Source organism: Miniopterus schreibersii (genome assembly GCF_964146895.1).
Source record: "Miniopterus schreibersii genome assembly, chromosome: 5".
Classification (NCBI taxonomy): Eukaryota; Metazoa; Chordata; class Mammalia; order Chiroptera; family Miniopteridae; genus Miniopterus; species Miniopterus schreibersii.
In genome coordinates, this window is record NC_138106.1 from 36,973,335 (window position 1) to 36,987,638 (window position 14,304).

The window sequence follows — 14,304 nt, forward strand, 5'->3', positions numbered from 1 at the left end:
TGCACGTTTCTCTCTGTCTCTTCCTCCGCTTATACGCAGGCTCTCTGCCAGGCGCTGGGAGCTCCAGGGGCAAATCACCAGCCCTGCCCACAGCGAGCTTGCAGTCTTGTCCACGCGGGGCTGTGACACGCAGGAAACGCAGCCGGGGCAGCAGCAGGGGCTCCGGTCGAGCGCGGTGGGGCGGTCACAGGGGCCACGGAAAGGGTCAGAATTCCCTTTTTCTGATGCCTACTCTAATCCTCACAGCAAGGTTGGTGTTTTCATCCTTACTTAACAGACGAAAACTGTGAATCTCGGAAGGATTGGCATCCCCCGAAAGAAAGTCAGGATTAGAATCCAAATCAGCCTGGGTCCTAAACCAGTGGCCTTGCGCAGCATGGGTGAGGAGTGGGGCTTGAATGTACCTTAAAAGAGCAGCAAGACTTCCACGACAGAGAAAGAAGGGAGAGAGAGACGTGGGGGCCCAAGTAAGGCACCAGAGTCCAGGTTCAGTGAAGTCTAAGGTGTATGAAAAATGGGTGAGAGCCAGGCCGGGGTGAGTCAGACGTTGAGCATCGACCTATGATGCAGGAGATCAGGGTTGGATTCTGGTCACAGGCTTGATCCCCAGCAGGGGGCGTGCAGGAGGCCACCCATCAGTGACTCTCTCATCTTTGACGTTTCTCTCCCTCTCTCTTCCCCTCTCTGAAATCAATAAAAACATTTTTAAAAAAATGAGTGAGTAGTTAGGGACAAACGAGAAAGCATTGAAAGACCGACAGGCTAAGAAATGGGGTTTTTTAAATTGTACATAGTGAGACACCAGCAGAAGTGGTTAAGCGAGAGAATGATTCCGTTCTGCTTTGGGATTACAATACATCTGAGCTGACAGTTGCAACTGTCCTGATGACAAAGGATGCAGGCCTGAGCCCAGACCACAGCAGTGAGAATGAAGGGAGGACTGGGAGGAGTTGGGTTGGTAGGACACATGGCTGAGAAGGAACAGAGAGAATTCCATAATGTGACAAGCCTGGACAGAGAATGTGTCCTTGTCAAATCATTCAAAAGCACCTCTTGAGCCAAATAGGGAGCACCTGTCAGAACTCAAAATGTACAAGGTCTAGCAATTCCATGTTCAGGAATTTAACCTATAGATATGACCCTAGGTAGACAAAGGTGTATGTTCAAAGATATTCTCTCAGCTTTGCTTTGATATTAAGAGTTTGGGAACAACCTAAATGCCCTTTAGTTGGGGACTAGAGAGGTTAATTATTGGTATATTCACAAATGCAACACTAGGTAGCTTCCTAAAAGAGGGAGGCAACTCTGTATATCCTGACACAGTTCAGTCGCCAGGTAGATAAGTTGCAGTGTTAGAGTATATTATGACTCATTTGTGAAAAAAGGAAGGGGAGGGGAGGGGAGGGGAGGGGAGGGGAGGGGAGGGGAGGGGAGGGGAGGGGAGGGGAGGGGAGGGGAGGGAAGGGAAGGGAAGGGAAGGGAAGGGAAGGGAAGGGAAGGGAAGGGAAGGGAAGGGAAGGGAAGGGAAGGGAAGGGAAGGGAAGGGAAGGGAAGGGAAGGGAAGGGAAGGGAAGGGAAGGATACACTTTATCTTTTCAAAATACTAAACATTTAGAAATGAAATAATTTAATGTCTGGGATTTGTATCAAAATAATGGGATGGGCCTTTTGGCTAGAACAACCATCTTCCAATAATTCACCAAAATGACCAACACAAAGGGGAAGAGGAAAGGCACTATACGTTCTCTAGGCCTTGTATAGAACATGGAGTTGTTTCTTTGGCCACATACATGTGAATCTGTAAGAAAAGTGATATTGTAGACATCAAGGGAATGGGCACTGTTCCAAAAAGAATGTCCCACAAATGTTCCCATGGGAAAACTGGACAAGTCTACAATGTTACCCAGCATGTGGTCGACATTGTTGTAAACAAGTTAAGGGCAAGATTCTTGCCAAGAGAGTTAATGTACATACAGAGTATATTAAGCACTGTAACAGCTGAGATAGTTTCTGAAACATGTGAAGGGAAATGATCAGAAAAAGATGAAAGCCAAGGAGAAAGATACTTCAGTTCAACTGAAGGACCAGCCTTGCCCACTCAGAGAAGCTCACTATGAGAACCAAAGGAAAGGAGCCTGAGCTGCTGGAACCCATTCCCTATGAAGTCATGGCATGATAAGTGTAAAAAAGTAAAACTCCTCTGTACTGTTAAAAATGTTTCTCTTAATTGAGTAGAAGTGTGGTGTCTCCTCCCCAAAAGGAATATTTAAAAACTTTGTGTCCTAAGAAAACAATGGGATGGGAGTTCAGTGGGTAGGGAAATAAACAAACAAGATTGTCCACTGAATTGATAATTGTTGAAGGTGGATGATGGGCACATGGAAGTGAGTTTTATACCATTTTCTCTATATCTGTATATTTGAAATTTTCCATTTTAAAAAATGGGGGCAAATGGTCTCAGCCCTCCATTCTCATTCTCTCCCTTTAAGCCCTCCATTCCAGCTGAACATGCACCATGTTAGTTCAGGCCTCTGACAATACTCTTCTAACTGGCAATCTTCTCTGCCTGGAAAATCCCTACTCTTTCATTGCCGCTCAGGGCAATTGTCACTTCCAGCTTCTACAGTCAGAAAAAATTGCTCCTCCTCTATGCTTGGGGCTCCTATTCTGTGAAGCATTTATTCCTATCACTGCAAATGCTGTGCTCCGGTGTCATTATTCATCTCCCCAGTAGACAGTAAACATTGCCACAGATGAGACAATATTTCAGCAATCTTTTGTCTGTACTGACCCTTAGCCCTGTGCTTGGCTTAGAATTGGCACTTAATAAATATTTGTTAAATTAAAAGGTCAGGTCTAGCAAGGAAATGACCAGTTGTTTGGTTTGGTACATGTTGATTTTGAGAAGTCTAAGGAACACAGGAGGAAAGAAAGTGAATGAGAAACTAGTGTTATTATGCTTGTGTTAGAAATATGCAGGGGCAAGGAACCGAGCAGTAAACAAGAAGGCAAGGCTCCCACTCTTAAGGACTTCACTTTCCCTCGGTTGGGGGAGGGCAATGAGAAAGATATAATTATAGAACATGGTAAGTGCCATGGAGGAAATAGACATGGCAAAGCTTATGCCACTCCAGAGAAGCAAATATCATAATCCCACTTACAGATGAGTGGATGAGCAGGTGTTCAGATGAAGTCACTGCAAAGTCCACAGTTGTGAGTCCTGAACAGGACTCAAGCCCTTGTCTGCCCCTCCAGAGCCCATGCACTTTCCTCTGCCCTGTACTTCCTTCTCAACAAGCAGGTGAAAATTCAGAGTTCAGACTGAACATTCAGATCTGGATGTCCTCTGTCTCTAGAGGGGAGTTGAAATGAGGAGAGGAGGGAAGTAATGGCAGCTGACATTTATTGATTACTTAATATATTGAGGACCTCACAGTAAGCATTTTATACTCAAGAATGTATGTATTCCCCCAGCCGGCATGGCTCAGTGGTTGAGCGACAACCTATGAACCAGGAGGTGACGGTTCAATTCCTGGTCAGGGCACATGCCCGGGTTGCAGGCTAGATCCCTAGTATGCAGTATCAGGAGGCAGCTGATCAATGACTTTCTGTCATCACTGATGTTTCTATCTCTTTCTCCCTCTCCCTTCTCTCTGAAATCAAATAAAAAAAATAATATATTTTAAAAAAAAAGAATGTATTTATTCCATATAACAACCCTCATGAAGCAGGGACTCTTAACAGCCCCCACTTTACAGTCCAGGAAATGGAAGCTTAGGAAGAGTGAAGTTGACAGAGGGCACACACCAGCAAACACAGAGTCTAGTCTCTTACCCCCCAGTACCTTTGTGAGAGAGAAGACGGAAATCAGAAGCTAGGTTAGGAAATAGTGGAACGAGTGAAAGAGAACCAGACGGTTCCTTCAAGGATGCTGGATGAGACATGGAGGTGGGGAGGAGAGGTGTTCCGACAGCCCAAGAAAAACTTAGAAAAGGACCTGGTGCTCGGTGTTTCAGAGCCCATGGAAAAATCCAGCAAGGAGACCTGAAGGTTGTGGGATTCAGCCAACAGGAGGTGGTAAAGAACCTTTGACAGAGCTATTTTGGGAAATGCAAACCTAACTCCCTACAGGCTCACTACCCACGCTGCTTCTTGCTGCCCCTCACTTAAGTCCCCCATCCCCCGAAAGACTCGGTTCTGGTTCCTCCTACTCCCCTTGTCTGCTTGGGGAAGAAGCCCTGGACTGTGCTCCCCACTCCCAACCCACTTCCACTCTGATCTCAGTCCCCCATCTCTCCTGGCCCCCAACCCAACACCTACAGAGCCAACTCTAAGCAGTGAGAGCACCGCCTGCAGGCTGCCCCAGCCTCCATCAAGGCCATTCATTTACAGTGCATGCCCAGGCATCCTGACAAGGGACAGCTGCACCCCACACCAGGGACACGTGCTGGACCGGGAAGCAGGTGGGTGCCAGTGGCTCAGCAAAGAGGTTCCAGTGAGAGTGAATTAGCCAGGCACTTACCATGGCTCTTTGTCAACCTCCTTTTCTGGCTTAATCAGCTCTGATTAATTGAAAAGAGCAGCTCTGCCCAGCCAGTGTGGCTCAGCGGATTGACCGTAGTCCCATGCACCAAGAGGTCACAGGTTCAATTCCCAGTAGGGGTGTGCAGAGATCGATGTTTCTATCTCTCTCTCCCTCCCCCTTCCTCTCTATCTAAAAATCAATAAAGCCTGTCCGGGCGTGGCTCAGCTTGAGCATCGACCTGGGATCCAGGAGATTGGGGTTCGATTCCCGGTCAGGGCACATGCCCGGATTGCAGGCTAGGCAGCCGATCAATGACTCTCTCATCATTGATGTTTCTGTCTCTCTCTCTCTCCCTCCTTTACTCTTTATGAAACCAATAAAGATATGTTTAATAAATAAATAAATAAATAATAAAAATCAATAAAAACATATGAAAGAAAAAAAGAAAGAAAGAAAGAAAGAAAGAGAAGAAAGAAAGAAAGAAAGAAAGAAAGAAAGAAAGAAAGAAAGAAAGAAAGAAAGAAAGAAAGAAAGAAAGAAAGAAAGAAAGAAAGAAAGGAGGGAGGGAGGGAGGGAGGGAGGGAGGGAGGGAGGGAGGGAGGGAGGGAGGGAGGGAGGGAGGGAGGGAGGGGCAGCTCTGAGGACCACATGATTTTGCTTCCCCACCCCACTCCAACCGTAACTGATTGGAACAGGATGGCCACCTTCTCCAGGAGAATCCTGAACTTTGGAATCAGGCCACCTAATGAGTGACTGAAGGCCCAGTGGTCCCAAGGACACCAATGATCTAGCTACCATGTGGAGAGAGCCGAGCTGAGTCAGAGAGACTCATGGCAGAGCACTAGGGTTAATAAAGGCCGTGAACTCTTGCTGAAAGCTAGACAGAGGTTGCCCTCCATCCCTGCCCTTCTGTGGTCTGATGGTTCAACTCTTCCTGTGTTTGTACAAGTTATCTCTTTAATAAAATTTGGGTTAGTCCCAGTGGATTTCTGTTGCTGGCACCCCAAATCTCCTTGGCCAAGATAGGGTTTTGCAGGAATGAGAGCACAGGACAGGAGTCTGAAGGTGGGAGGTTCTAAGTTTAGAGTTTTGGACATAACAGTTAAGTGTGTTGATGTCTAAATCAGAGTGGAGGTGACCTCCTTCAAGTCCACTCCATTCTGTTCAACAAACATCTAATGAACGCCTGCCCTGTGCCTGATGTGGTGCTAGGTGCTAGGGTGGCCAAGACAAATAAGCAGCAGCTGCTCTTGTGATGTGCAGTTTTGGAGTGGGTACAGACAAGGAAACATATTACAATATGGCATAATACAAGCAGTAATGGAAGCACATACAAAGTTGATAGAAAGGGGGGGGGGGGGGCGGGAAGGACATCCTGGAAAAACAAGCAAGGAGATCTTTGAACCACAATTTGGAGTCATCCAGGAATGTTGAAGGGTCCTGGAGGGTTTTAGCTAAGGCACTAAAACTGGGGACAGCAAAATCTCCCAGGCTTCCGGATAGGTGGGCATGCTGCAGAACGGTGTTGGGAACATTTGGAAGGTTCAAATAGGTGGGAGGCAGGAAGGGGGACAACCTCTCTTTTTCCCAAGGGGCCTAAGAAGTGAGCTATGGGCTTCCAGAGATAATGGAGACAATAATAACAAATGTGTCTGGGGGAGAAGTTGGTCGAAAAGAAGGGCAGGTGTCTCCAGGGAAATGGGCTATGGCTGGGGGAGGGGAGGTCTTTGCTTATAACTGAACATGGCTCCATAAGGCTCACAAAATAATGGGGAGTGTTCTTTTAATAAATATTGTATTTCCTGAGTGCAGGCACCACATTATGTACCCAGCTCCTGCCTTGCAGAACAGTCTAGAGGAGAAAATAGACATTAAACAAATAATCCTACAAATAAATGTAAAAAAATACAACTTAAAAAAGTGCTACCAAGGAGAAGTCCCGTGTGCTGCATGGGAAATGAGGTCCGAGAAGACTCCCCCCGAGGAAGCGACAACTGAGCTAAGAGCCACACACTAAGTGGAAGATAATTAGTGCAGAAGGTAGGGAAGAGGGTAGACTGCACCTTGGATGTGGGATTCAGACAGATGCACTGACAAAGAGAAGGGAGGAGAGACCAGGATAACAAGAGACAGAGGTGAAGCTTCCGGGGCCCTGGGAGAAAGGTTCTGAGAAGAGAGTGGTCACAGTTGTAACTGCCTTCATTTCTCCTGCTCACTGTTAGATGAAACTCATTGAAATCCAACTCCACTCCAGTGAACAAACTTCCTTCCTTCCGTTACTCATTTACCAGTTCGTTCACTCATCCAACCGGTCCGCGGTGAGCCAGGTGCCGAGCTAGGAGACACCAAGAGGAGAAGCTGAGGGGCACCCACTGGCCTGAGGAGTTTATAAACGACAGAAATGCTATTCCTGTCACTTTCCTGCTATTGCTTTGACCCACTGCCTACCAGGCAAGGGAAGGAGCATGAAGTGACTGTGCCAATCAGAATGCAGAACAAATGAAACCCTAGAAGAAAATCAGGGCCTACACCATGCTGACCTCCCAGCCACAGCAGCTGAGGAAATGTGGGAAGGAGGAAGAGGGGTGATAAAACCCCAAGTGGGCAGGCCCGTTGCTGAGACTTACTCCTTTGGGTTTGGCCATTCACTACAGGCATGCGTCACTTAGGTGAAAAACTCTGTATTACATATATAAAAACGTGCCACACAGGAATATATTCACAGAATTCTATAATTTATGAAATAGAGAGTCCAGTTCTTTAAAATAAGGGTTGTTCTCACAGAAAGCAGTAGAAGTCACTGGGCCTGTGACACTCAGGAATCACAGAAACCTTCCCACAGTGGCCACAGCCGTGGGAAGCGTGGTGCTCACCCCTTTGGCTCTGTCCCCGCACCGGGCATCTGGCCCCACAGATGCTCCTCCCTTGGTTCTGGCCTCTCTGGCCTTGGCCCTCTGGGCCTCTTGGCCTGGCTGCTGTAGTCATTCCAGATTCATGATCGCACATAGTTCTCGGGAAGCCTAAGATCTCCTCAAACTGGAGGCTTCCGGTGCTCCGAGAGCAAAGTGGTTTGTGCTTTGAATTCACAGGTTAGAGACACAAGTTATTTTGCACTATTCCAGAAGATTAACATTCAACACCTCTAACGCTGGGATTGCGTATAGCATGTATCCATTTTGCACCTATGCATTTTCTAAATTGCCTTCAATAATCATGGATTACATTAGCAAATAAGGGAAAATAAGCATTTTCCCCACTTTAAACAAGGTGGGAAGCCAGGGGCTTGGCTTTCTTGCCTTCCCAAAGCAAACAGCCCAGGAGAGGAGCTGGTGTTGATAAGGAGCAGCTCTCTTATTGCATTATTAGATAAGTCATATCAAAATAAATAAAAGTATATTCACATTTATCAAACCACTCATGGATGTGGCACCCGTGGGATTTCAAAGAACCCTTCACAAACTTGCCTCCCAGACCCACACAACAGCCCTGTGAGGTAGGTCAGTCTTCGTTCCCTTCTCCACGCGGGGATCTGGTGGAATATGGCACAGGGAACGTGAGGTCGAGTCCAAAGTGAGGTCTGCAGCCAGTCCTTCCCTGTAAGATGCTTGTCCCACTGAACTGCCTGAGTGACAGGCAGCAGAATCACAGGGTGGAACAAAGGAGGCCCCAGGACGCAGCCAGACAGGGCCCTGGGCTGCCTGGGGCCTGGCTATTTCCGACTTGCCCTACTTAGGGGCTCCCTTCCCAGGACTGTTCTATAATCCAAAGCTGTTTGACATTTTGTAGTGACATCCATAAGACACTACTGGAAAAAACCCTGGTTATTCCATACTTTTTGTGCCTCGAGGAAAAGGTAAAAAAGGTGAAGCTTTGAAAAAGCCTGCCGTCGCTTTCTTGATGTTAGAGGTGCTCATGTGTCCTGACAACAATTACATTTTCAACTTTGGGCAAAGAATAGGTTGGAAGACTGTCTCGATGTTTTCCATCAGTACAAGGTCATACCGACACAAGTGGGGCCTGTAAAAATAGGACAAAATATTCTTATCAATAAAATAATAAAAACACCCGATTCTAGTCAAATAACTTGTATTATATCCTTAGGCTATAAAATGATTTAGCAATTATTTCTAATGTTATAGAAAAATGCCTATGGTAGCTAAGTAAAGTAACAATGAAAACAAGAAAGCAGGATGTCAAAGTTTATTTGACACATAACTTCAGCTAGGTTTCAAAACAGGAATAGAAAGCAGATTAGAAAGAAATAACCAAAAATATTAACAGTGTTTGCCTCTGAATAATGACATTATGGGTGATGTCTCTCTGTTTCCTAACACTTTCTGTACTTCCCAAATTTTTAAAATGAACATGTATTCCTTTGGTAATCAGAGAAAAAAGTCTTAAAAAGTCCTACAGTTTTAAGATGTAATGACTCTCCTCTTAGAAGAGACTTGTATTGTTTTAGGATACCCTAAACCTTCAGGGAAAAGGAATTTATAAAGTACTAACTGCTCACATCACTTCCTGTCTCTCTCTATCCATGGATTAGATGATAGGACTCTATGTGGCATTAGTAACAAAACATACATACCATCATGGCTTTTTCATCTCTCCTTTGCTTCTGTCTCTCCACACACACACACGCACACACACGCACACACTCACACATATGCACATGCACACACAAACACACAAGTTGTTTTTTACTTTTTTTGAACCAGTGGAGAATAGGTCATTTAGCACTTAATTCTTCAGTGTATATTTCCTAAGAACAAGGATATTCTCAGTGCAGTTATCAAATTTAACATCGATATAGTACTTTCATACTGTGTCAATGGAGTACAATATTCCAATTTTTCTGTACCATTTTTTATACTAGGCCCTGTTCTATCAGTTTGCTGAATTAGATGAGGCTTTCTTTTCTACAAGAAGTTATCAACTTGCAAAGCAATGTGGGTAGAGTGGTTAGGGAGGAATTGTATAACTCTAAACATATAACAACATTATTTCTTTGGATAACTGGGCCATTTATCTTCAAGTGCATACCAGTAAAATTTTCTTGGATTGCTGGGCTACTTGTTTTTATCAAGTCTATTTTTGGAAAACCCCTCACATCCTTCGCTGTGATTGATGAAGTCCAATTATAGCATTAGACCAAGCAGACTGGACAAAAACAAACAACGTCTTTGGGAAACAGGGGCTTGTCAAACCCTGCCTGTGTATGGCTCACCTGTCTGGATGGGCAAGGGACCTTAACTTCATTCGGAGAATCCTGAGCTTGTACCTTGGGCCTACTACAGATCCTGTAGAGAACACCAAGGAAATGGCTGCCACTTTATCCAGATCTTGATTAAATCTTGCAAGCAAACTTACTTGGTGGTATTTCTGAAATGTTGCAGGTTCACTAGAAGGAAGAAATAATATTTTTAAATGGATATAGATTGCTAGTGAAAGAAAAGAGTTCTGAAGCTTACAAATCAGTAAGCAGGTAGCTGCTTGACTCCATAGCCTGCAATAGCCGATTTTCATGGGCAAAGTGCACTGGATTCCCAAGGACTGCTGACCCCAGGACTAATGAAATGCTGTGACTTCAGAGAGGTATGTACTGCCACTATATGCCAGGCAGCATCCTCAACTCTCGACACATGTCTCCAGTCCCCTGAAAACTTCTGCAAGATGAGTATTATTATCTTTATTTCACAGACAAGGAAACAGATGCTTTTAAAAAATAAATTGTATAGTATGTGAATTATATCTCAATTTTTAAAAGGTTAAAAAAAGAAATACACCAAAAACATGAATATAGGAAGAGTCATCAGGCAGATAATAACCTTGAATGTGACTCCATTTGCACCCACAGTCTGGTAAGATTGGATAAACTCAAAGTACATACTCTAATATCATTTCCTTTACCTTAAACTGTAAAAAAAATACTAAGACATCAAAGTTTACCTTGCAAAAAAAGTAGCCATTATCTCCCACATAATAAAACAACTATTTCCTTTTATTCCCCTATATTCTCTGATTGGTGGTGACTTTTTCATAAACATGACTAAAATGAAAATGATTAAACATGACTAAAATAGAGATGTTAAGGTCTCTATCATCATCAAGATTTTAAAAACTCCAAATTTAAGAGTTCCTACTTGGGAGAAATTTACTATGTAAAATTAAAGCTTCTCAGACATGTAAAGCAAATACGTAACCAATATTGGCATGAATACTCATAGTCTGCTAGGTGAACACTCCCCCGTATATAACTGCACAATCTCCCTGCTGTTTCCTAGAATCTCCAGGTGGGGTCTCTGCCTTGCTTCCTCACCGAAGGTCACAGCTCAGAAACCACCTGAGGCTGATTCCTCAAGATGTGCTATGCCTAGTGGTGCCCTCCCTGAAAATGCTGCCCCACTGCGGGTTTGGGGACATTGACACTGTAGTGAGGTCTCTGAAACAGATCAGTGAAGAACTCCCAAGAACCCCACTACTTGCAAATTCTAAGTATAGTGGGGTAGAGGGAGCAATACAGCTTAGTGGGAGGAATATAATATAGTGATTAAAACTATGGGCTTTGGGGTTGGACAGACCTGCCTCTGATTTCACCTGATTCGCCCTGATCAGCCAGCTGTGTGATATTGGCCAAATCGTTTGACCACTCTGAGCCTCAGTTTCCTAATATATAAAAGAGAGATGGTAATACTACTTCACAGAGTTTTAGCGAGATTTGCATTAGCCGTTGTGTGTGTGACACACTTACTTCAATAAATGAAGCTATTATTATTATCATCCAAGGATGCATTAAAAAATTTGATCTCTAAACCACCCACCCACAGTGTCTCTATGTGCACAGTGAACCCGAAAGGCAATTGCCAGTTTCAGATGACATTCTACTTGGTCCTCTGTGGGTGAGGCCAAGAGACAACCCAAATGCCTAGCAGACAGTAAGATCCAGGAAACATTTCCTGAGTAAATGAATAAAATGAGCCTCAAGTTCCTTTGCTTACAAAGTTTTGGGTGTATTTTTTCTTTTTCTCGATTGTGAAACTAATAGATGAAAAAAAATATTAATTAGCTATTGTTAAAGAATATATATAAATATACATATATATAATACATACACACAATATATAGAAAATTGAAAATGTAAAGAGAAGCTGAGAAAAAGCGATCATTTCCACCACTCAAGGGGCAATCTAATATTGTGGCATTTCTATTTCATTTTTTTATATTGTTAAGCTAAAACTTTATATATAGGTAATACATGTTGAGTTCTTTATACTTAATATAATTTGATATCCTGAAGTTTTTCACTTAGTATATTATAAGCATGTCATTTAATATATTTCATAAATAACCTCAATGTATAAATAGTATTCTATTATATGGGGATATCCAAATTAACCATTTCCTCATTTGGGGATTTTTAGGGTGTTTCCAATTTTCTATTGCAAGTTATATTTTCTGAGTTTCAAAAACATACACATATGTTTACATATGTGTGTGTATATATATATACTTAAGTATGTGTATGTATAGTATGAGCTCATAAAAGAATAGAAATATGTGTATGGGGCTGGGTGCCTATGGAGGTGGGATTGTTGGGATGGACCAAAAAGTTGCACTTTATTTTACATACTCCTTTACTGTTTAAATTCTTTACAGCAAGCAAAGATGACTTTTGTAATTAAATGTTTGAACAAAGGAAGGAAGGAAGAAGAGGGAGAAAAGGAAGGGAGGGAAAGAGGGGGGAGGGGGAAGAAGGAAGGAAAGGAGGGAGGAAGGGAGGCAGTGGTAATCCTTGCACCAATTCCATTTGTAAAGAGTCTGGGAGATCAAGAGCCACAGGAAGCAATTAAACAATATGTCCCCTTATGTCTTTTGTAGAATAAAGAAAAGTACAGACATATAAGTAAGAAAATAGCTATATTTGGGATTTAATTTCTCTGAGCAAAAAGGAAAATAGCAAACTGCAAACTATCCCAGCCCAACTTACTGATTGATTTTGGATTCTGTGGTGTTTCCAGCTTTGTCTCTCAATCTGATTGTAATGGACCCTCTTCTTATGTTCTTATTCCAAGTTATAATGTCCACAAAGTAATGATATACTGTAAAACCGGGAGAAAACATGGTAAGAGAGAGGTAAGTCAGAACTGACCTACAGGGTCAGTCCCTAAAAACCCAGCCTCTCTAATAACTGAGTCTCTCTCTTTTTTTTTGGTTAATCCTCACCGGAGGAGATATATATATATATGTATATATATACATATATATTTTTTTTTTTCTCTCATTGCTTTTCAGAGAAAGTGGAAGGAAAAGAGGGAAGGGCGGGGAGAGAGCGAGAAACATTGATGTGAGAGAGACACCATCAATTGGTTGCCTCCCGCATGCACCCAACAGGGGAGGGGAGAACCTGCAACCCAGGTACCTGCTCCTGACCAGCAATTGAACCCTCAACCCTTCGGTCAGTGGACCGATGCTCTAATTACTGAGCAAAACTGACCAGGGCCTGAGTCTCTTTTCTAATCCTTCTCTAGTTTCTCTGCAAACGTCCAGGGCAGAATTTTCTAAAACTCCTTTCTATTCCCTTTGGTAATGAGCGCTTGAGCACTGGCAGAATTCAATGGTACCCAGTAGCCATGTTTGGGCATCACTGTTGAATTAGTGCTCCCACCTTAGTGACCGAGGTCTCATGGCCTGCTGCTGAGTGTAACTGGTTCACTCCAATCCCTGCCCATTTTAGAAAAAACCAACCAGGTGGCCATGGAGAGACCCTCCAGAACTGACAAGGTCTCCCGCAGCCCGGGCCATGTCCACCAGCCTCCCCAGCCTCCCTCATCGCTTCTCCACGCCTGCCACACCACCTGCACTACACGTTCCCTCTTGCTCCCGGGCCTTCCCTCACTGGAACACTCTCACTCTGCCCCCTTTGCCAACTCATCCATCAGGTTTCAGTTTAATGTCACTCCCTTCAGGAGGCCTTCATTGACCCTCAGACTAAGTCAGATCTACCTCTTGGAGTTCTTATCATGCTTTGAGATTCTCCCATCATTAGCACACTTTACTGTATTTGCAAAATGCAAGAAAAAATGATAATAAAAAAGTGGTAAATGAATGGGTACGTCTATACAAATATTGCGTGAATAATGTCTTATGGGGTCACCAAAAAAAGATAAAAGTAAAATATACAACAATGAGTGGGAAGGAATAAAGGGATGATTTTTCTTCTTTGTGATCTCAGCAGTAACACCTTATTGGCACCCATTAAATTCCTGTCCAATAAATGAGAGTGCATGATGTGTTCAGAGAACTCTTCTTCCTCTCTACTCTTTGCTCCCCAAGGTCAAGGATGCTTTGGGAAGATGGGGATCCCACTATGAAATTCAGATTTCCATCTCTTGGTCAGACTTGTAGAGAAAGGGAAAGAGGCTCAAGGAGATGGCTGTCTCACAAAGGAGTAAGGTAAGCCCTGGAGTTGCCATTTCATGACCCATCACTGCTCAAGGATCTTCCCCATTTGGACCTGGCAGACACAAAACCCTGGGCTGTCACACATGGCTCTAAAGAAAGAGGGAAACCCACTGATCTGCAACCTCTTTTACAAGGGTTGCCCCCAAGAAAAGTGAAAAGGGAGACAAGATTACAAAACATACATCTGCCAGGGAAAATTCCCTGCTTCTCGGGGTATCTTATCTGTTACACCATTTAGCTCCCGTCTGGAATACGCAACCCTTCAATGCCTTTAGAACATCATCATGGTTGCTTTGGGGCTGGAAATTACCCATAGA

General features: G+C 43.8%; 1 protein-coding gene across 2 annotated transcripts in view; it reads right to left on the reverse strand.

The window, feature by feature from the left end:
- Positions 1-7,193: 7,193 nt before the first annotated feature.
- Positions 7,194-14,304, reverse strand: part of LIPH (lipase H) — a 41,980-nt gene continuing 34,869 nt past the window's right edge. For both annotated transcript variants that reach the window (XM_081137671.1, XM_081137670.1), the window contains exons 8-10: positions 12,513-12,624; positions 9,753-9,926; positions 7,194-8,542 (exon numbers count right to left, since the gene is read on the reverse strand). In XM_081137671.1, coding sequence (XP_080993797.1) covers positions 8,455-8,542; positions 9,753-9,926; positions 12,513-12,624 — 374 coding nt within the window. In that variant the 3' untranslated portion in view covers positions 7,194-8,454. The remainder of the gene's footprint in view (positions 8,543-9,752; positions 9,927-12,512; positions 12,625-14,304) is intronic.